This window comes from Bombina bombina, chromosome 3 (assembly GCF_027579735.1).
Source record: "Bombina bombina isolate aBomBom1 chromosome 3, aBomBom1.pri, whole genome shotgun sequence".
Classification (NCBI taxonomy): Eukaryota; Metazoa; Chordata; class Amphibia; order Anura; family Bombinatoridae; genus Bombina; species Bombina bombina.
In genome coordinates, this window is record NC_069501.1 from 193,756,149 (window position 1) to 193,776,071 (window position 19,923).

The 19,923-nt window shown below is 37.2% G+C and overlaps 1 protein-coding gene across 1 annotated transcript in view; it reads left to right on the forward strand.

Annotated features, from left to right (window-relative positions):
• ADGRG7 (adhesion G protein-coupled receptor G7) overlaps positions 1 to 19,923 on the forward strand; it is a 170,824-nt gene that overhangs the window by 14,889 nt on the left and 136,012 nt on the right. The window contains exons 2-3 of the mRNA XM_053705210.1: positions 17,275 to 17,403; positions 18,342 to 18,418. Coding sequence (XP_053561185.1) covers positions 17,275 to 17,403; positions 18,342 to 18,418 — 206 coding nt within the window. The remainder of the gene's footprint in view (positions 1 to 17,274; positions 17,404 to 18,341; positions 18,419 to 19,923) is intronic.

The window sequence follows — 19,923 nt, forward strand, 5'->3', positions numbered from 1 at the left end:
CTTTCACTTTTTAGGGCTTCAAGAGATTTTAGTGGTAAAGTTAGAGTCAATAACACATCGCCTGTGTATAGTGACATCTTATATTGGTAGTGTCCTACCTTTAATCCTTGTATCATGTAATTTTGTCTTATTTTAGCAGCTAGTATTTCCATGGTCAGATCAAACAAAATTGGGGACAAAGGGCATCCCTGGCATGTTCCGTTATGTATGGTTATTGTATTTGATAATGAATCATTAAGCTTAATCCGAGCAGTCGGTGTAGAATATAACGTCAACATTCTGTCTATTGTTTTTTGTACAAATCCAAATCTAGAGAGTACCGCTTTCAGAAAGGACCAGTTCAGCCTATCAAAAGCCTTTTCGGCGTCGATTGCTAATAGTACTATCAGAATTTTATGTGTTTGTGCAAAATCTAAAAGCTTTAATACTTTGAGGGTATTGGGGCATATGTATCAAGCTCCGTATGGAGCTTGAGGCCCCGTGTTTCTGGCGAGCCTGCAGGCTCGCCAGAAACAGCAGTTATGAAGCAGCGGTCACAAAGACCGCTGCTCCATAATCTGACATCGCCGTAAATCAACCCGATCGAGTACGATTGGGTTGATTGACACCCCCCTGCTGGCGGCTGATTGGCCGCGAGTCTGCAGGGGGCGGCGTTGCATCAGCAGCTCGCCGTATTCAGCGATGTCTGTCGGACCTGATTCGCTCTGTCAGATCAGGTCCGACAGACATTAATAACTAGAGGCCATTGTCTCTTGCTTCGCGATGTGGGACAAATCCCACTTGATTTAGGTTAATTAATTGTGGTAATATTTTATTTATACGTGATGCAATGATCCTAGCATACGGCTAGATTACAAATTGTGCAGTAGGCTTAAAAAGCAGTGTGGGTCGGTCCCAACGCTGCTTTTTAATGCCCGCTGGTATTACGAGTCTTGAAGGTACAGGTGTACCGCTCACTTTTTTGGCCAGACTTGGAAATACCGCAAATCCACTTACGTAAATTGCGTATCCTATTTTTTCAATGGGACTTGCATAGCGCCAGTATTACGAGTCTGCACAAAAGTGAGCGGTACACCCTCTCCTGTCAAGCCTGGTACCACATTTTAAAGTCAGTAGTTAAGAGTTTTACACTACAACGCCATAGCATAAAACTCTTAACTAAAGTGCTAAGTACACTAACACCCATAAACTACCTATTAACCCCTAAACAGAGGCCCCCCCACATCGCAAACACTAAAATAAAATCTTTAACCCCTAATCTACCGAACCGGACATCGCCGCCACTATAATAAATATATTAACCCCTAAACCGCCGCACTCCCGCATCACAAACATTAGTTAAATATTATTAACCCCTAATCTGCCGTCCCTAACATCGACGCCACCTACCTACATTTATTAACCCCTAATCTGCTGCCCCCAACATCGCCACCACTATATTAAAGTTATTAACCCCTAAACCTAAGTCTAACCCTAACCCTAACACCCCCTAACTTAAATATAATTTAAATAAATATAAATAAAATTACTATAATTAACTAAATTTTTCCTATTTAAAACTAAATACTTACCTATAAAAGAAACCCTAAGCTAGCTACAATATAACTAATAGTTACATTGTATCTAGCTTAGGTTTTATTTTTATTTTACAGGCAAGTTTGTATTTATTTTAACTAGGTACAATAGTTATTAAATAGTTAAAATAAATACAAAAGTACCTGTAAAATAAAACCTAACCTAAGTTACAATTACACCTAACACTACACTACAATTAAATTATTTCCCTAAATTAAATACAATTAAATACAATTAAATTAAATTATCTAAAGTACAAAAACAAACAAACACTAAATTACAGAAAATAATAAAACAAATTACAAGATTTTTAAACTAATTACACCTAATCTAATCCCCCTAACAAAATAAAAAAGCCCCCCAAAATAAAGAGCCCTACCCTACACTAAATTACAAATATCCCTTAAAAGGGCCTTTTGCGGGGCATTGCCCCAAAGTAATCAGCTCTTTTACCTGTAAAAATAAAGTAAAAATCCCCACCATCATTAAAACCCACCACCCACACAACCAACCCTACTCTAAAAAACACCCAATACCCCCTTAAAAAAACACTAACCCCTTGAAGATCACCTTACCGGGAGAAGTCTTCATCCAACCAGGCCGAAGTCCTCAACGAAGCCGGGAGAAGTCTTCATCCAAGCCGGGCAAAGTGGTCCTCCAGACGGGCAGAAGTCTTCATCCAGACGGCATCTTCTATCTTCAGCCTCCCGGCGGGGAGCGGGTCCATCTTCAAGACATCCGACGCGGAGCATACTCTTCTGACGACGGCTAACACAGAATGAAGGTACCTTTAAGTGACGCCATCCAAGATAGCATCCCTTCAATTCCGATTGGTATCCCTTCAATTCCGATAGGCATGAATAAGGGTCAGTAGACTCGAAACTTCGCTTTTTTCTATGTTTGTACAATAAAGATATACAGGAATCTACAGTGCTGTGGACATTTGTTTTGGTGATATGTGATTGGGGGAACCCTGTCTTCATGAGCACTTAACTCCTAAGTAGTTGCTGTTTTATAGTGAGCATACAATTCCAATTGGCTGATAGAATTCTATCAGCCAATCGGAATTAAGGTAGAAAAAATCTGATTAGAACAGCCAATAGAATGTGAGCTCAATCCTATTGGCTGATTGGATCAGCCAATAGGATTTAAGTTCAATCCTATTGGCTGATTGCATCAGCCTATAGGATTTTTTCTACCTTAATTCTATCAGCCAATCGGAATTGAAGGGACGCCATCTTGGATGAGGTCACTTAAAGGTACCTTCATTCTGTGTTAGCCATTGTCAGAAGAGGATGCTCCACGTCGGATGTCTTGAAGATGGACCCGCTCCGCGCCGGATGGATGAAGATAGAAGATGCCGTCTGAAGACTTCTGCCCGTCTGGAGGACCACTTAGCCCAGCTTGGATGAAGACTTCTCCCGGCTTCGTTGAGGACTTCGGCCCGGTTGGATGAAGACTTCTCCCGGTAAGGTGATCTTCAAGGGGTTAGTGTTAGGTTTTTTAAGGGGGTATTGGGTGGGTTTTAGAGTAGGGTTGGTTGTGTGGGTGGTGGGTTTTAATGTTGGGGTGGGGGATTTGTACTTTTTTTTACAGGTAAAAGAGCTGATTACTTTGGGGCAATGCCCTGCAAAAGGCCCTTTTAAGGGCTATTTGTAATTTAGTGTAGGTTAGGGCTTTTTTATTTTGGGGGCCTTTTTAATTTTGTTAGGGGGATTAGATTAGGTGTAATTAGTTTAAAAATCTTGTAATTTGTTTATTATTTTCTGTAATTTAGTGAGTTTTTTTGTACTTTAGATATTTTAATTGTATTTAATTTAGGGAAATAATTTAATTGTAGTGTAGTGTTAGGTGTAATTGTAACTTAGGTTAGGTTTTATTTTACAGGTACTTTTGTATTTATTTTAGCTAGGTGGTTATTAAATAGTTAATAACTATTTAATAACTATTGTACCTAGCTAAAATAAATACAAACTTGCCTGTAAAATAAAAATAAACCCTAAGCTAGATACAATGTAAATATTAGTTATATTGTAGCTAGCTTAGGGTTTATTTTACAGGTAAGTATTTAGTTTTAAAAAGGAATAATTTAGTTAATTATAGTAATTTTATTTCGATTTCTTTTAATTATATTTAAGTTAGGGGGTGTTAGGTTTAGGGTTAGACTTAGGTTTAGGGGTTAATAACTTTAATATAGTGGTGGCGACGTTGGGGACGGCAGATTAGGGGTTAATAAATGTAGGTAGGTGGCGTTGATGTTAGGGCCGGCAGATTAGGGGTTAATAATATTTAATTAGTGTTTACGAGGCGGGAGTGCGGCGGTTAATATGTTTATTATAGTGGCGGCGACGTTGGGGGCAGCAGATTAAGGGTTAATAAATGTAGGTAGGTGGCGGCGACGTTGGGGGCGGCAGATTAGGGGGTTAATAAATATAATGTAGGTGTCAGCAATGTTGGGGGCAGCAGATTAGGGGTTCATAAGTATAATGTAGGTGGCGGTAGTGTCCGGAGTGGCAGATTAGGGATTAATAATATAATGTAGTTTGCGGCGATGTCGGGGGCGGCAGATTAGTGGTTAATAAGTGTAAGATTAGAGGTATTTAGACTCGGGGTTCATGTTAGGGTGTTAGGTGTAGACATAAAATGTATTTCCCCATAGGAATCAATGGGGCTACGTTATGGAGTTTTACACTGCTTTTTGGCAGGTGTTAGACTTTTTTCAGCCGGCTCTCCCCGTTGATTCCTATGGGGAAATCGTGCACGAGCACGTTACACCAGCTCACCGCTAACGTAAGCAGCGCTGGTATTGGAGTGCGGTAAGGAGCAAAATTTTGCTCAACGCTTACTTCTTGTCTGGGTTGTAAAAACCTGTAATACCAGCGATGTCTGTAAGTGAGCGGTGAGCATAAACTGCTTGTTAGCACCGCACAGCCTCTAACGCAAAACTCGTAATCTAGGTGATAGATTTTTATATCAACGTTTAGTAGCAAAATCGGTCTGAAATTTGAAGGTGTTTCTGGGGTCTTTCCCGGTTTCGGAATAACCGATATATGGGTTTCAAGCATTGTGGAAGGAAAATGTGTTTGCTTATCTATTTTATGAAACAGTTTTAGTAAGTGAGGTACTAAAAGGGATGCAAATTTTTTATAATATTTAACCGTAAACCCATCAGGGCCAGGGCTTTTACCGATGGTCAACTGAGCAATAGCTGTCTTAATGTCCATTGTCGATATGGGAGTGTCTAGAAAGTCCTTATGTTCCTGAGATAAATTGGGTATATTAGTGTCATTCAAGTATGAGGACAAATGTATAGGAGAATCTGAGTAATATTCTGTGCTTTTGATGTTATACAGGGAGTGCAGAATTATTAGGCAAATGAGTATTTTGACCACATCATCCTCTTTATGCATGTTGTCTTACTCCAAGCTGTATAGGCTCGAAAGCCTACTACCAATTAAGCATATTAGGTGATGTGCATCTCTGTAATGAGAAGGTGTGTGGTCTAATGACATCAACACCCTATATCAGGTGTGCATAATTATTAGGCAACTTCCTTTCCTTTGGCAAAATGGGTCAAAAGAAGGACATGACAGGCTCAGAAAAGTAAAAAATAGTGAGATATCTTGCAGAGGGATGCAGCACTCTTAAAATTGCAAAGCTTCTGAAGCGTGATCATCGAACAATCAAGCGTTTCATTCAAAATAGTCAACAGGGTCGCAAGAAGCGTGTGGAAAAACCAAGGCGCAAAATAACTGCCCATGAACTGAGAAAAGTCAAGCGTGCAGCTGCCAAGATGCCACTTGCCACCAGTTTGGCCATATTTCAGAGCTGCAACATCACTGGAGTGCCCAAAAGCACAAGGTGTGCAATACTCAGAGACATGGCCAAGGTAAGAAAGGCTGAAAGACGACCACCACTGAACAAGACACACAAGCTGAAACGTCAAGACTGGGCCAAGAAATATCTCAAGACTGATTTTTCTAAGGTTATATGGACTGATAAAATGAGAGTGAGTCTTGATGGGCCAGATGGATGGGCCCGTGGCTGGATTGGTAAAGGGCAGAGAGCTCCAGTCCGACTCAGACGCCAGCAAGGTGGAGGTGGAGTACTGGTTTGGGCTGGTATCATCAAAGATGAGCTTGTGGGGCCTTTTTGGGTTGAGGATGGAGTCAAGCTCAACTCCCAGTCCTACTGCCAGTTTCTGGAAGACACCTTCTTCAAGCAGTGGTACAGGAAGAAGTCTGCATCCTTCAAGAAAAACATGATTTTCATGCAGGACAATGCTCCATCACACGCGTCCAAGTACTCCACAGCGTGGCTGGCAAGAAAGGGTATAAAAGAAGAAAATCTAATGACATGGCCTCCTTGTTCACCTGATCTGAACCCCATTGAGAACCTGTGGTCCATCATCAAATGTGAGATTTACAAGGAGGTAAAACAGTACACCTCTCTGAACAGTGTCTGGGAGGCTGTGGTTGCTGCTGCACGCAATGTTGATGGTGAACAGATCAAAACACTGACAGAATCCATGGATGGCAGGCTTTTGAGTGTCCTTGCAAAGAAAGGTGGCTATATTGGTCACTGATTTGTTTTTATTTTGTTTTTGAATGTCAGAAATGTATATTTGTGAATGTTGAGATGTTATATTGGTTTCACTGGTAAAAATAAATAATTGAAATGGGTATATATTTGTTTTTTGTTAAGTTGCCTAATAATTATGCACAGTAATAGTCACCTGCACACACAGATATCCCCCTAAAATAGCTATAACTAAAAACAAACTAAAAACTACTTCCAAAACTATTCAGCTTTGATATTAATGAGTTTTTTGGGTTCATTGAGAACATGGTTGTTGTTCAATAATAAAATTAATCCTCAAAAATACAACTTGCCTAATAATTCTGCACTCCCTGTATGTCTTTATACATTTTTTTAATTGAAGTAGGACTTCTGAGGTGAAATGTACTGACGTGTTTGAAGGTGTTTTAATGGTATGGATGAAGGTTTTAGTTTTTTAAGTTTGAGGGCTCTAGCTAAAAGTTTCCCAGTTCTGTTGCTTTCAAAATGAAAATGATGTTTAGTTTTTAATGCTAGTAAGTTAAATTCTTTAAGTAGAAGGTTTTGCATTTCTTTCCTAATGTTTTGTAGTCTAAGATATAATTGCTGATCTCCTGGAGTTCTTTTATCTTGTAATTCTAATGTGGAGAGAGTGTGGGATAGGTCTACATAATGTTTTCTAGCTTTCCTTGCTTAAAACATTTGTGGGCTTCCCATACTATGTATTCTATGTATACTAAGTATTCTGCTAGTGCTTTTTCAACATTTTCTACAATATTAGTGGGGCCTAATAGGGTATCATCTAGTTTCCATGTATATGAATGAATAGGAGTATTAGGCCATTTGAATTGAGCAAACACTGCCGAATGATCCGACCAAGTTGTGTGTGAAATTCTCGTTGATTGTAAAGTTGTGAGTCCATCTGAGTTAGTAAAGATGTAGTCAAGTCTACTATAAGAATGGTGTGGATTTAAAAAAAAAAAGGGTAATCCTTCCTATGTGGGTGTACAAGTATCCATATATCATGAAGATTACATTCTTTCATTATCCTCCATAAATATCTGATAGTTTTTTTTTAAAGTATTTGGATCTGGATTTGTGGTGTCCATATGAAGGTCTAATGGAATATTAAAGTCGCCTCCAATCAGTAATATGCTCTTAGTTACATTTAAGATTCTATTAAATATTTCCTTAAAGAACTGTTGTTGTTTAGTGTTTGGGGCATATAGGTTTATTATAAACGTTGGGATACCATATAGAAGGCCACAAAATTCCAAAAAATCTACCCTCCTGATATCTGTTCGTCTGTATGTGTTTAAATGGTATGTCTTTTTGTATAAGAATGCTAACTCCACTTTTTTTTAACTGTCGCTGAGCTGTGGTAATGTTTTGTATACTTGCAACCTAAATATTTCTGTTCCTTTAGTCTCTGAAAGTGCGTTTCCTGTAACAATAATATATCTCCCTTTCTTTTAGCTAGATCTAATAGTGCCATTGTTCTTTTTTGAGGGGAGATAAATCCTTTTACATTTTGGGATATAAGTACAACATTTCTACCCATATGTGCCATTGTGTATCATATACATTAATATATTAATGCTCAAGCTTTTTGAGGTATTGTCTTGTGAACAAAAAAAGGAAAAAAACATATAGAAATAAGTTGAATAAAGTAAAAATGCAATTGTCATATCTAACACAAAAAAAACCATAACAAAATCTAGCAATACATACCAGGGATCTTCTCTACATATGTTTTATAATACCCATAAGGTATAACGTTTTGACTTCTTATTTTCATGTATTGTTAGCAATAAGAGGTTGAAAACCAGCTTCTAACAAGCTTAAGCTTAATATTAAATACTTTAATTGCTGCCATGTGATATACGACCTTAATATCATTTGAATTTATAACCAAGCCTTGCGGTGTAAATTTTACCTGGTTTAATCAGATGCCATCAGAGACAGCGTCAGAACCTAAGCACAGCGAAGGGGGTAAGTAGTATATATGTTTATATGTGTGAACATATGTATTTATATGTTTAAATATGTATTTACAGACATAAATACACATAATTGGAGCCCTTTGCAGTTAAGTAGATGAAAACATGTAAAAGCATATATATGCAAGATTCATATTTAAAGTGAATGTAAAGTTTCATGAATCAGTGCCCGTTTTTAAAAAAATACTATTAAAAACAGGGGCACTTTCATTCATGAAACTTTACATTGCGTTTTAAAAAAATATATAATACTTAGCTTTTTCATCAGCAAAGCTGGATCGGCGACCGCCCGCCCGCAGCTCCTCTGTACTTACGTCAGCCATCATGGTGTGCACCCCAGAGCGTCCATCTCGTGAGGCCATGCCGTGATTGGAGGAAGCCGGTTTCATCATTGCTGTGCTAAGTCCAGTATGAGAAGCAGGCGAGGGATAGCCGATTCGGCTTTGCTGAAGAAAAAGGTAAGTATTGAAAAAAAAGGCTGCAATAGTATTTTTAAAAACCGGGCACTCAATCATCAAACTTTACATTCATTTTAAGAAAGTGTTATATTGTGTATTTACTGTAAATATCTCACATATCAATATTCTGCACATAGCAGAAAATGTTCTAAGTATTTATAAATAGATATTCCTATATATATCTCTATACCTATATATAATCATCTATATATAGGTATAGATATATATTGTACCAAAATACCATCAGATATATGTAAAAATGTGTATTTATGAATACATACAACATATTCTGCTATGTGATATTCATATTTTTATGTCTGGTTAGCATACTTGAGAATATGAGATCGGGTTTGTGCGCAAGTGGGTGCACTTTTTTTGCTCCATTGAGGCCAATTTATCAAATGTCTGTCGGACCTGATCCAACAGTGTGGATCAGGTCCGACAGACATCGCTGAATGCGGAGAGCAATACACTCCCCGTATTCAGCATTGCACCAGCAGCTCACAAGAGCTGCTGGTGCAATGCCGCCCCCTGCAGACTCGCGGACAATCAGCCGCCAGCAGGGAGTTGTCAATCAACACGATCGTACTCGATCGGGTTGTATTGTGGCGATTCCTGTCTGCCTGTTCAGAGCAGGTGGACAGGGTTATGGAGCAGTGGTCTTAATTCTCCCAGTAACAGTAATTCTCTCAAATCCCAGTGTACTTCTGTAAACATTTTCGCACTACACTTTTCACTGTTTTTCACTCCAGTTAAAAGGTGGTGAGTTTTCACCAAAATACTCTACAACACGAATTACTATGAAAGGAAAACCTATGCATATACTGTAAAAATTACAGTGAATTTAAGGTACAGTGCACTGAAAACAGCGTAATTTTATTTGTATTAAGCGTAATATTCAACGCCGGTTTCCCCTTCTGAACTTCACTCTCCATTGCAAAATTTTAACTAACAGAGAGCTCTCCTTACTTCTATAGGAGACATCTCACCACTCACAGGGACAGCTACTGTTTTTTATAGAATTTCATGAGGACTGTCCCTGCAAGTGTTGGTGTTGAGAACCACGTCTATTTTATAGAATTAGCCCCTAGATTATGCAATTGTAAAACATTATAATATGTAACATCTTAATTAAATAGGACATTGAATTATACAATATCACATTGACCAGAATTGCGGAAGAATATTAAACCATTTGAGGTCATAGTGGAGCAAGATTGGCAGATGTGTTGAGCCAATCAACAAAACGTAGGTGGACTGATGACATCAGTGGAGCGGCTTATCAGGTCCCCGGCATGGCGTTGCACCACCTTTAAGAAAGCCGAAGCAGGGGGACTGGGGGACTATTGGTGTCTCTATTTTAACTGTAGTGCCTAGTGATGGTTTATATTGACTTGCACGACTACTTGTAGTCCCCATTGTAATAATTTTTGGATAGGCTGCCTTCAAAATGTTAATAGGATTGAAAGATGAAAAATGAAATGGACATGAGAGAATTTCAATTTGAAATACAAACATTTTTGCAATATACTTTCATTAACAAAAATGCTTCTAGTAAAGTTATTACTGTTTTTCTGCGGCATACGCATATAGCCTGTGAGCACCTGTGCACCAGTATTCAAACACCACACCTTCTCAGAGAGCTGGCGATGGTGTGTATTGCTTCTAAAGACATACGGCTAGATTATGAGTTTTTGTCGGTAATGGTGTGCGGGGCTAATGAGCCTTTTTTTCTCACCGCTCACTTAAGACAACGCTGGTATTATGAGTTTTCTGCAAGCCGGCGTTAGCCTCAGAAAAGTGAGCGTTGAGCAAAATTTAGCTCCACATCTCACCTCAATACCAGCGTTGCTCAAGTCAGCGGTGAGCTGGCTGAACGTACTTGTGCACAATTTCCCCATAGGAAACAATGGGGTTGAGCTGGCTGAAAAAAAACCTAACACCTGCAAAAAAGCAGCGTTCAGCTCCTAACGCAGCCCCATTGTTTCCTATGGGGAAATAAAAGTTATGTCTCAATATGTTTCAATTACACAGGGTAAGTGTATTAATAGATTCTTAATAGTAGATTTTATCGGCTCTGATGTTATGCATAGAAATATATATATATATGTGCCCAATTTAAATCAACAGGCTTCCAAAAATTGAGACCTTCTAATAGTGGTTAAAACCACAAAACAACGAGAGCGGTACTTCAGCTCCCCACATACAAGCTAAACACTTTGTGTGTGATACTAGCTTTTTATTATGCGAAATTCGAATAGCTATAACGTTAGAGGGTATGTTAAATAAATGAATAAACCGAATTGTAAACTACAGCTCCCTGGGGCAATCTAAAAACACAGGAGCTCCAGGACTCCTCACCAATTCCCTAACGTCCCTAACATGTTTCGCCCTAACGGCTTTTTCAAAAACGACTGACTTTTAAATACGGTAGGAGTCTGGACAGGAGAGGGTCTAACGCTCACTTTTTCCAGCAATCGTAATACCGGCGTTAGAAAAATTCCATTAAAAAAATAGGATACGCAATTGACGTAAGGGGGATTTGGGGTATGCGAAAATCGCGGAAAAAAAGTGAGCAGTACACCTGCACCTGCCAGACTCGTAATACCAGCGGGCGTTAAAAAGCAGCATTGGCACCTCTCAACGCTGCTTTTTAAGGCTAACACAAGACTCGTAATCTAGGCGATAATTTCAGTCAAAGAAGCCAATGCTGGCTCTCTGAGAAGAAGTGGTTTTTGAATACTGGTGCACAGGCCCTCATAGGATATATGTGTATGCCAGTAAGAAACAGTAATAATTTTTACTAAAAGCATTTTTGCTAATGAAAGTATATTGCAAAAATACTTCTATTTCAAATTAAAATGCATTCATGCACATTTCATTTTTGACCTTTCTATCCCTTTAAAGATAGAGCTTTTGATGATAAGTATATCCCTATAAGGATGTATTATAGAGTGGGTGTGTGCCCGATTGTAGATCACAATTTTTTTTTATTGTTTAATAAAGGTATGAATATATATTTTACATTAACAATATGATATATATATATAAATATAAATTTAATAATAAAAATTATTTTTTTTATGTGAAAAACATTGGAATGTAAAATATGTGTAATGCACTTCGGGTTTGGTGCTTTAGGTCTAACTCTGTGTTTTGTAAGAGCATTGGAAAATGTAGTTATCTTAAGGTGCGTTATTGAAATATTAAATATAAAATATTTAAAAATGCTAAAAATGATTATAAATACTGTAATATATATAGTATATATGTATATATATATATATATATATATATATATATATATATATAGTATGATTTTTTTACAGTATCTATAATAATTTGTAATATTTATTATTAATAATTTTAAATACTTTATATTTAATATTTCAATAACATGCCTTAAGATAACTATGTTTTCATGTGTGCTATCCCGACACCGTGTTAGACCTACATTGCGAAACCCGAAGTGCGTTATGCATACTTTACATTCCTATGTTCTTTCCATAAAATTTTATTTTTGTTATTAAATATATATTTCTATATGTGATAATGTTAAGTTGTGGCGAGGGTAGTAGCACTCCTGCTTCTTGTGGCTTTAAACAGCCTATCTTGCCCTGGGTGCACTTCAAATGAGTGTATAGTCAGTGGAAAAAGGAAGTCACTCACAGGGTCTTGTTCAGAATAAATATGAAGATATTTATTTAACGTTTTGGGAGTTACCCCATTTTCAAAAATAAGCATTACAATCAGGGCCGGACTGAGGAATCAGACCGGCCCTGGAAATTTGTATAGACCGGCCCAGCCATGCCCCCTCCAGCCAAACCACGCCCCTCCAACCCTGCCACGCCCACTCCAACCCAGCCCGTACAAATTCTGAAACTTGCCACTCAGAAATAATGCTGCAGTGCTCCCCTCCCTGTTTTATTAAAACATTAGTACCGTACCAATGACAAAGTGCAGGGGGCATCGGGTAATGCAGCAGGTAGGGAGTGAGGAGGAGCGCAGGGGGCATCAGGTAATTATGCAGCAGGCAGGGGGTGAGTGGAGAAAAGTATGATATGTGGGACAGGAGCAGGGATGTGAAATGGCTTTAAAAAATCATGAGACTGATGTAATATAAATTACATTCTTAATATTAATTTGTAAAAACAACATATCTACATATAAAAAATAAATCCTGTACAATTTGTGTCATAAATACATTTGTTAGTACTCTCTTAGCAATTCAACACTCACTAAGGGTGGAAGCCTGTCTGCCCTCAAAACCTGACACACTGCAGAGCATACAAAGTAACATACACACACACACAGTAACACCATTACACAGCGTACACACACATGTACAGAGTCTCAAATACACAGCAACACACCCTGCAGAGCATACAAATAAGCATGCACACACACCACATTCATGCAGACACACAACAACATACGCACACACCACATTCATGCAGACACACAACAACATATGCACACACCACATTCATGCAATCACACAACAACATATGCACACATCACATTCATGCAATCACACAACATATGCACACACCACATTCATGCAGACACACAACAACATACACACACACCACATTCATGCAGACACACAACATACACACACACACCACAACATACACACAACATACACACACACACCACAACATACACACACACCACATTCATGCAGACACACAACAACATACACACACACACCACATTCATGCAGACACACAACAACATACACACACACACATACCACAACATACACACACACCACATTCATACACACAACATACACACACACACACACACACACACACCACATTCATGCAGACACACAACAACATACACACCACATACATGCAGACACATAACATACACCCCCCATACACAGATTCAGACACACAGCAGACACACAACATGCAGACACACAACATAAACATAGATTCAGTCACAGCATGCACATACACAGCATATGCACACTACACATCATTCACTTTCTTATAGGCAGATACACAAAACATGAACATTCTACTACAACTAGGCATAGCATACACATTTATTTAATACAGAAGGGACAAATAAGTATCACCCCACAGCTTTAATTTAAATGTGGCTGTTTTTTGTTTCAGGTATTGTAGAAATTGTGCTTAGCATTGTGTGCCTGCAAATAGGAATAATAAAACGTTAGGTATGTCAGCCCAGTGTCACTGACCTGTAAGTGCTGAGTTCCAGGGATAAAAACTTGTTTCCTTCCTAATCGCTATGTGGTCATTCAAGCAACCAATACATGGAGCATGGGGGAGGGAGATAGAGAGGACAGCGTGGTGCTGCTGTAAATCTGTCAAAGCAAACTAGTGCAGCAGCTCCTGCTAATTACGAAACGGCTAAGACTCAGTTAATAATATAAACATAACTGCTAGTTGTTCACTGGCTCACCCGTTCTACTCTCTGACAGCAGGGTAGCAGGACTTACGGCTGTGCTGTCACATAACTTTCCCCAGCTTACCTCAGTAACACAGGCACAGCTACATGATCGTGATGATTGATTCTTCTGAGTTCAGACCAGACTGTACTACTCTCGACTCGTCTCTTAGTCTTGAAGTTGAACTGAACTGACTGGCTTGCCTCTGCTAGACTGCTTGCTTGCTTTGCTGCCAAGTTGCCGGTTGCCACCATGATTGTGTGTGTCCCGCCGACCGCCATCAAACTTCAGTCCCTGCTCCCACACGTGACCCCACGTGGCCTGCTGCTGCAGCAGCAACTTATACTCAACAGAACAGACTCAACAGCTCGCTGACGCATGTGCAGGCGCTCCCAGGCTGAGTGGTGAGGCTCCCTCCACTATCATGTCACGTGTGAGAACAGAAGACAGATTCAGTCTACTCACTCAGTGACATAATGAAAGCCGCCGGCAGCCTCACCTGACCTGGCCCGTCGCATAAGATCTGACTCCCTGGCCCAGTGGTGGCCTGCCCGCCCGGCCTGCCGCCTCAGTGACACTGTGACAGACTGAGCCTGTGACTGTGAGTGACAAACAGACACAGACTCAGTCTGTCACTGACTGTCTATGACTCGTTAACAACTTGCGGAGGCGGATTATAATAATTATTTATTTACTAGACACTTAGACAGTGCCGCAGCCAGTGACAGTCACAGAGTAAGTGTAAGATCAGGATGTCACTCAGTGTAACAGGGACTATTACATTACCGGTCCGGCAATATCGCAGCAAAAATATATATAATCGCAATGCATCATATTTATACAGCAGCAGCAGCCAGCCTGAGCTGAGACCAGCCCAGCTGAGCTGCAGGCCGGCGGCCCACCGGGATTTTTCCAGGTATCCCGGCTGCCCAATCCGGCCCTGATTACAATGACATACAAAACTCACCCCCTTATACCCTGCACAGCAAACATTTTCGGTGCTCACTCCGCCCCCCGTGAGTACCCGACGTCACCTGACGGTTAAGTCACGCGGGTCGTCATGGCAACCGGACGCTCCGAAGTGAGTGTGATAATGTTAATGTATATATATATATATATATATATATATATATATATATATATATATATATATAGGAATATATATACATACAGGTATTGGTATATACAGATATATATAGAAATGTATATTTAAAATAAAAATAATATTTTCCTGTATGTGAAAAACAGTGGTATGTTAAATATTTACATTATATACACAGTAAAACACAGTAAATATTATGGAATTATTATTTAGCTCAAGCGAACGCTTTTACTTTCAATTTTTTAGCACACCACTTGCAATCTAGCAATTCATTATTTATATTTTTTGTATACAGTGATTAATTAATCATTATAATATTTTTTATGTAGCAGCAGTTTTCACGTTGGCACTTCATCTATATTTGTATTATTTATTATGAGGAAATATATGTATACATCAAGTTATTGTGTTACAGCAACAATCACATATATTTTAGCACACTCCCATTTTTTAATTAATTCAATAAAGCTACAGTTTTTTGTTTTTTTCCAGTCCCACAAAAGAGTCTAGGGGGTCCATTTATCATTGTGCGGACGGACATGATCTGCTATAGCGAACCATATCCGCCGCACATCGATAAATGTCGACAGCATACGCTGCCGGCATTTATCATTGCACCAGCATTTCTTGTGAACTGTTGGTGCAATACCAAACCCTGCAGATTCGGTGTCAATCAACCCGATCAGGTTGATTTCTGGCCGAATCATCAGAGCAGGCGGACAGGTTATGGAGCAGCGGTCTTTAAAAGACTCGCCATAAACACATTCGGAGCTTGATAAATAGACACCTTGGACATAAAGTGCTATTAGTGTATTTTATTTTTATTTTGTTTTGTTTGTAAAATATTAAACTCTGTTAAAATACCCTTTAAATAATCTAATTAAATATATATTTTTAGAATTTATCAGGGATTTTTTGAGCACATTTGTCATTCAAGTATGTTTGGAATGTATATTAATATGTTTTGTATTGTTTATTTCTCAACTACTGTTAGAATCTGTAATAGCGTGTATAAAAATGTCATTATTAACATATGAAATGCGAATACCGTGTCCCCCCCCCCCCCCCAATAAGTTATGTAATGTATGTTTAAAAACATCACTGGGCATTTCCAGATAAAAGGGCACATCTTTTGAATTATACGTTTTGTGTGTGATTCCCATAAAGCATGTGAAAGAAATTTGTTTTACATACATTACTTCTAAAGTTCCATTAAAGGGACACTGAACCTAAATTTTTTTCTTTTGTGATTCAGATAGAGCATGCAATGTTAAGCAACTTTCTAATTTATTCCTATTATTTTTTTTCTTCATTCTCTTGGTATCTTTATTTGAAAAGCAAGAATGTAAGTTTAGATGCTGGCCCATTTTTGGTGAACAACCTGGGTTGTTCTTGATGATTGGTGGATTAATTCACCCACCAATAAACACGTGCTGAACCAAAAATTGGCTGGCTCCTTAGCTTAGATGCCTTCTTTTATAAATGAAGAAAGCAAGAGAAAGAAGAAAAATTAGAAAGTTGCTTAAAATTGCATGCTCTATCTGAATCACGAAAGATAAAATTTGGGTTCAGTGACCCGTTAATGTGTAGAATTTCAAATCTCAAAAAAAAAACTTAGACACATAGCAGAAATAAAATATATATTTTTTTTATTAATTGGAATAGTGGTGTTGAATTGTAATTATACAAGGAGTGTGTGTGTCTGGCCTGAATGCATTTGATAGATACGTTAGATAAAGTGTCTGTTTTGGAATAGGGTTGAAATAAAAAATTAAAGAAATAACAATAGAAATATGATAAGAGAAGTGAATTAGAAAATTGTTAAAAACTGCATGCTGTATCTGATTCATTAAAGGAACATTTTGGGCATTATGTCCCTTTTATGCAGATTACCTGGGAAAATATATAAAAGCATAGAAAAGTCTGAATGTAACTTTTGAAGTAACATCATTTTAAAACTTAAACCTTTGACCACTACAAAAAAAAACATTGTAAATCCAAATGTTAAACTTATCATAACTTACCCTACCTAGCCAAACAGATTCACTAGTTGTAGTGTCTTACATTTTAAATGATCAATAATCAGACATTTAAGCCTAGGAATTGTTCTGCTTTTGCAATTTTCTGAGCTTTTTCGTTTAATATTTTTAATTGCAGCAAATTTTTGCAATGAAAGTAATATATCTGTTCCTGTAAATGGATCTTTTGAATTGCTGACATTTGGAAAAATCGTAGTTGGAAGGTTTGGATATTCCAATGAGATATGTGAAAACTATACATTACTTGGTAAGAATATCTTCATTATTCAGTAAACATTTAAAGCTAATTATTTAAGAAATTTTACAGCAATAAAAGGCATTAAAGCTCTATGAGAGATAGTTGTTTCTAATAGTGCAAATCGTAAAACACCTATAAAGAAAATGAAGAATGTCAAATAATTAATAAAAATAAGATAACAATATTAGGGGTACACTCAAATTAATGCTCATGAACCATCACATTTATTTTGAATTTAAGTTCTCAGGAGACAGGTCCAAAATTAACCAGCATGGAGAGAAATCACACAAGTTATTTGGGGGCATTTTTAAAGCATTATATTGTAATGTATGTTTTTTTTCTTCACATCGAGAACTCTGCATAGTGATATAAACAGTTCTGAATCTAAAATTTGCCTTTATAAAATAATTTGAGGGACGTTGCAGCCAATCACACCAGTGCAGAGAGCTTTCGTTTTTTATGGTCTCAAACTATATATCTGCCTGGCTTAGTCTCTAAGAAGTTTTCAGCATAACCTCCAATCTAGACACACTTCTTAAATTACAGTATAATTTAAAGTTCTTTATATTCTCCCCATTTCAGAAAGGCTCCATGTTCATAAAAAGCTGGAGAGGGTACAGAAAATTTTTAGTGAAATTTACCCACTGTTTTATAAAGATAGTCAATATCACTCATTTGAAATGAATTGAAATATATTGAAACACCAATGTAAATGTTTAGTTTGTAGGATTTTCATATTAAGTCATTGATTTCAACAGACATAAAAGTTTTTAGGATGAAATAATTTTTACTCCTCTAACCTGAAAAAATATATGCCTCAAAAAATATATGCATTTTTAACTTTTTTCTTTAAGATATTCATCTATAATTTACTATATTTAAATATGGTTTTGCTTGTATTACAAACACAGCTAACACATCAAAAGCTACTCGTCTGTGTTCCTTAGATGAAAACAATATTCCAGTTCTACAAAGTGCTTCAGTTCAAAAATGTGATGAAAATCTTGATACCTTACTTGAGAAGGTACTGTACTTTTCTGTTTTTTTGATAAATCAGATTGCAAGTGGTAGAATAGCATCAATAATTATTAAAATCTAATTATATTTACAAAAGCAGTTTGTATTGAGCTCAAACAATCTCAATATCTTACAAAAAAATCCTTCACATTGCATGCTCTATCTAAACCATAAGGGGAGTGGTATTTTGCGTCATTGCTAAAGCGAAAATTTCGCTAGGATTCTTATTTTTGTGCTACTTGGTTACCATGGTATTACAAGTTGAAAGTAAACAGTTTTTTCTCTAGTGAATAAAGTCAAAATCCGAAAATCGCAATCGCGTTCACGCATTCACCCATAACTTAACACCCCACTATCACGCAAACATCATCGCATATTCGCATTACCCATAAGTCAATGGAGAAAAATAAAAGTTGAAAAAACCTAACACCTCATTATTGTGCAAACAACATAGCATATTCTAATTAGCGCTAATCTGACATGAATATAGGAATATTTATTTTCCTATGTTCTTTACATAACTGAATATGATCTATTTATTCATAATTAAATATTTCTACATATATCTGATGGTTTATTAAACAAATATATATTTTTACCTATATGTATAGATGATTATATATAGGTATCTATACAGATATATATATAGAAATGTCTAGATTTATAAATACTTTCCCTACGTACAGAACATTAGAATGTGAAATATTTACAGAAAATACATAGTTAAAACCTTTATTAAATATGAATATTACATTAATATGTTTTTAGAAGTTTTTATCTACTTAACTGCAAAGGACTTCAATGCACATATATATGTTTATAAATGTCTGCTTATATATTTATGCGTTTATATGTGTATATGTGTCTGTTCATACATATATACACTTATAAATACATAAATACATATGTACACACACACATAAATATTTATATATACATATTTAGAAATGTATATGTATGTATTTCAATGTTAACTCCCTTTTGCAGCTTCTAACACCCGAGATCTCATATCTTTGAGCCCTTATAACTTTTGTGTGCAATATTTTTTTTTAAATAATTCTATTAGACAGTGTTAATATAGAGTGTACTTTTCAATGTATTTTTGAAGTGCTTTATGCAACTTTTTATTTTTGGAAAACAGTTAACCACAGCTCTGAGATTGTGGTACAGATTCTCGCGTAAATCAAGATTGCGCTAGTGAAATCGCTCAACTTGTAATGTCAGTGCAATGGAAAGGGAATGCAAATGATCGCAATAACGCTAGCGCAATCATTTGAGCGCCAGTTGCAATCTAGCCCTAAATGTTTTAATTTTCATGTCTTTCATATTTTGTATTTTATAAACTAAATTTCTCTTGTATTTAGTTTACATTTTTTCTTTTCAATACATTATAGTTACATTATAGTTACAGGGGCCGAATTATCAAGCTCCCTTTGTTTCTGGCGAGCCTTCAGGCCCATCGGAAACAGAAGTTATGAAGCAGCGATCTTAAGACTGCTGTTCCGCAACTTG